The sequence below is a fragment of the Hipposideros armiger genome, unplaced genomic scaffold, assembly GCF_001890085.2.
Source record: "Hipposideros armiger isolate ML-2016 unplaced genomic scaffold, ASM189008v1 scaffold_38, whole genome shotgun sequence".
NCBI classification, from domain to species: domain Eukaryota; kingdom Metazoa; phylum Chordata; class Mammalia; order Chiroptera; family Hipposideridae; genus Hipposideros; species Hipposideros armiger.
Window position 1 is genome coordinate 5,296,413 of NW_017731388.1, and position 2,815 is coordinate 5,299,227.

The window sequence follows — 2,815 nt, forward strand, 5'->3', positions numbered from 1 at the left end:
CCACTAGGCCGGCCCAGCTCAATGTTATTTCAAAAGCGCTGGACCATTACGCATTTTGTACAGTGGCCCGTGAACGCTAGGGGATCGCAAACCCGAAAAGAGAATAGAAAGTATCTCTGCTATTGGCTCCAAACTCTTTTTCATGCATCGTAGTAATAAACGTTGTCCTTCTCATCTATGATTTTTAGGCTAAGTTTTCCAGGAAACGTCTGGAAGAGAACATCATGGTGCTGGCCAAGACAGGAAGGGCTTGGATAGCTTGGGGAAACCGTCTTCATGTTTTCAACTCAGGGTCAAGATGAAAGCAACGCCTTTGAGAAGTTCAGATTTGGAGAGTAGATGCCTCACCTTATGCAGGCCTAAATCACCTGGTCTCATCGTGCCTGTCTGCTTAAATCGTTTAATTGATAAGGATGGACTGGTATCTCCATAGATACCCTGAATCTTAAACCAGTAAACCTCAGCCGCCATGCACAAAAGTTCCTATTGAACTACAGAACTTGAAATCTCTTTATCTTCTTTCTGGACTGATAACACTTCTTAATTTTGCTCTTTCCAATGAAATAATTACCTCTTACAGGTGGTTCAATCACTTTAGTTTTTAAAACTTGATCAGTCTCTGTCTTGGTCCTGTTTCCTTCTACTCTTGAAAGACTCAGAAAAGAGAAACTTAATGTGTCTCTTGCTACAATTAACACTTTAAGTCAACGTAAAATTGCAGTGCATAAAGAGCTCATCCTTTTTTACTTACCCAATGTTCCTTTACCTTTTCAAAATATAGCATCTAGTAACCTGATAGTTTTCCAAAAGTCCTTTTCATCCTTTTTCCTAAATGTTCAGGTCCAGCATCATAAAATAGGCATGTTAGATAATTCTTTGTTGCTTTTTTAAAATTTGTTTTTCTTACTACTGTTTGAGGCCTGACAGGTATTTGGCTCTTCAAAATGGTGAATAGAACTGGCATAAATACTCCAGTAATTGAGAAAGAAACCACCCAGGTTGCAGAGAGCTGTGAAGTGACCTCTGAGTAAAAGACAGGAATTAATCTGAGTCAGCACTCGCCCTGCCATCTCTAATGTATTCTTTCATACATCACTATTAGGAAAGCATGGCTTACCTGGAGCTCTCAGTTCCCGTCCTCTTCAAGCTGTTGGGGTTGCGGATGAGTTTGTCCAACATGTTGACAATCTGCCCAAATTTAGGCCTGTCGCTTCTCTCCTTCTGCCAGCAGTCTAGCATTAGCTGGTGGAGTGCAATGGGGCAGTCCATTGGAGGGGGTAGCCGATAGCCTTCCTCAATGGCTTTAATCACCTATGGAAGAAAACACAATGGTATGCTAAGCTGCCAGGCAAGCTTTGGGAACAGCTCCAATTCCTTCACAGAAGCCAAAGCTGGACCTGAGTATCACTGGCAACAGGGCAGGCAAGCCAGCTGTTGCTATGAGGTGTTTTCAAACGGTAGGCAATGTGAATCTGCAACTCTAAAGTGAAGGTGCGTCAGTGTTCCTAAGTGATGGACCCAATGAGATCAACAACATGGTGTGGGCCTGACCCTTAGAAATCACACGGCAATGACCCTCCCCAGTCTGCTATCCAGCTAAACACTGATAGCAAAAGAGACACTAACCTAGAGTTGAAGACCTTCCTCAGGAAGTATTAATAGTTTCCTCCAAAATGGAATTTGCTCTGCATCATTTTAAGCCTGTGTCTTTTTTTTTTTCTCTTTTAAAGATTTTTATTGGGGAATTGGGGATGGGAACAGCACTGGGGAATTGGGGGAAGGGGAACAGACAAGTTGCTGTCATTTTGTTCTTCAGTCTAGTTGTGGAGGACGTTGCTTCACTGGCCCAAGTTGGCACCATCATTGCTCTCTTCCCGGGCGAGGCAGATCAGTCACCGGCTTCTGGATGGCTGTTCACTGCAGCTGCTGGCCGCTCACGCTGGCTGCTGGTTACACACGGTAGACCATGGCAACCCACTGCAGCAGTGGCTGCAGCCTACGCCATAGCCGGTGACTCATGGCAGCCCAGCTCCAGGTTGAGCTGTTGTTCAGCATCTTAGCTGTAGAGGGCAGTATCACTGGCCCTCATATGTGGGATCCGAACCGGGGCCGTCTGGCATCCCAAGCCAGCTCTTAACCAACACGCCACTCGGCCGGCCCAAGCCTGTGTCCTCTTGATCAGACAAGAACCCACTTTCCAGACCTCCCATCCAGGAGACACCACCTCTCTCTGCCATAGCACACTTTCCAGCCCCTCCAGATGCCAAACCATTTTTACTTTTAGAAGAACAAAATACCCAAATGTAATTCTGTATTATCTCTTTCTTGGTCTCAGTTGGCTGTCAACTGACCCCATTTAAGATGTTAGTGAGTAGATTTTTTTTTTTAAGTATTAGCAAAAAACTTTTTTAAAAATTAAAATTTATATTTTAAAGGGGATACCTACACATCTAAGGAAAGAAGTTATAATGGTAGACAATAATTATCTTACTTCCCAGAGTGGTCTCCTTTCTAATAAGACATAAATAAATCATTCAACAGTCTTTCTTCTAATTCTAATTTTTCTAACCTGTCTTCGGAGGCATTTGTTCTCATTGGTTTTTCTCTAACACCCCCCCCCCTCCGCCCCCGCCCTTCTTCATGGCCTAAATCCCAGTAATGCAATGCGGTATATGACTCATGCCAAATTTAAAGAGGGAATTACTTCATAATTTCTTGGCTACTCATAAGATTTGTTTATGACTATCCTATGGGATTCTGGAGGTGCTTTTACTTGTTTGGGGATTTTTTAAAGTTTTATTTGTTTTAAATCAGT

General features: G+C 43.3%; 1 protein-coding gene across 1 annotated transcript in view; it reads right to left on the reverse strand.

The window, feature by feature from the left end:
* The window catches only part of EPHA4 (EPH receptor A4), a 142,016-nt gene that overhangs the window by 9,884 nt on the left and 129,317 nt on the right, over positions 1–2,815 (reverse strand). The window contains exon 14 of the mRNA XM_019638205.1: positions 1,118–1,311. Within this exon, the coding sequence (XP_019493750.1) occupies positions 1,118–1,311 (194 nt within the window). The remainder of the gene's footprint in view (positions 1–1,117; positions 1,312–2,815) is intronic.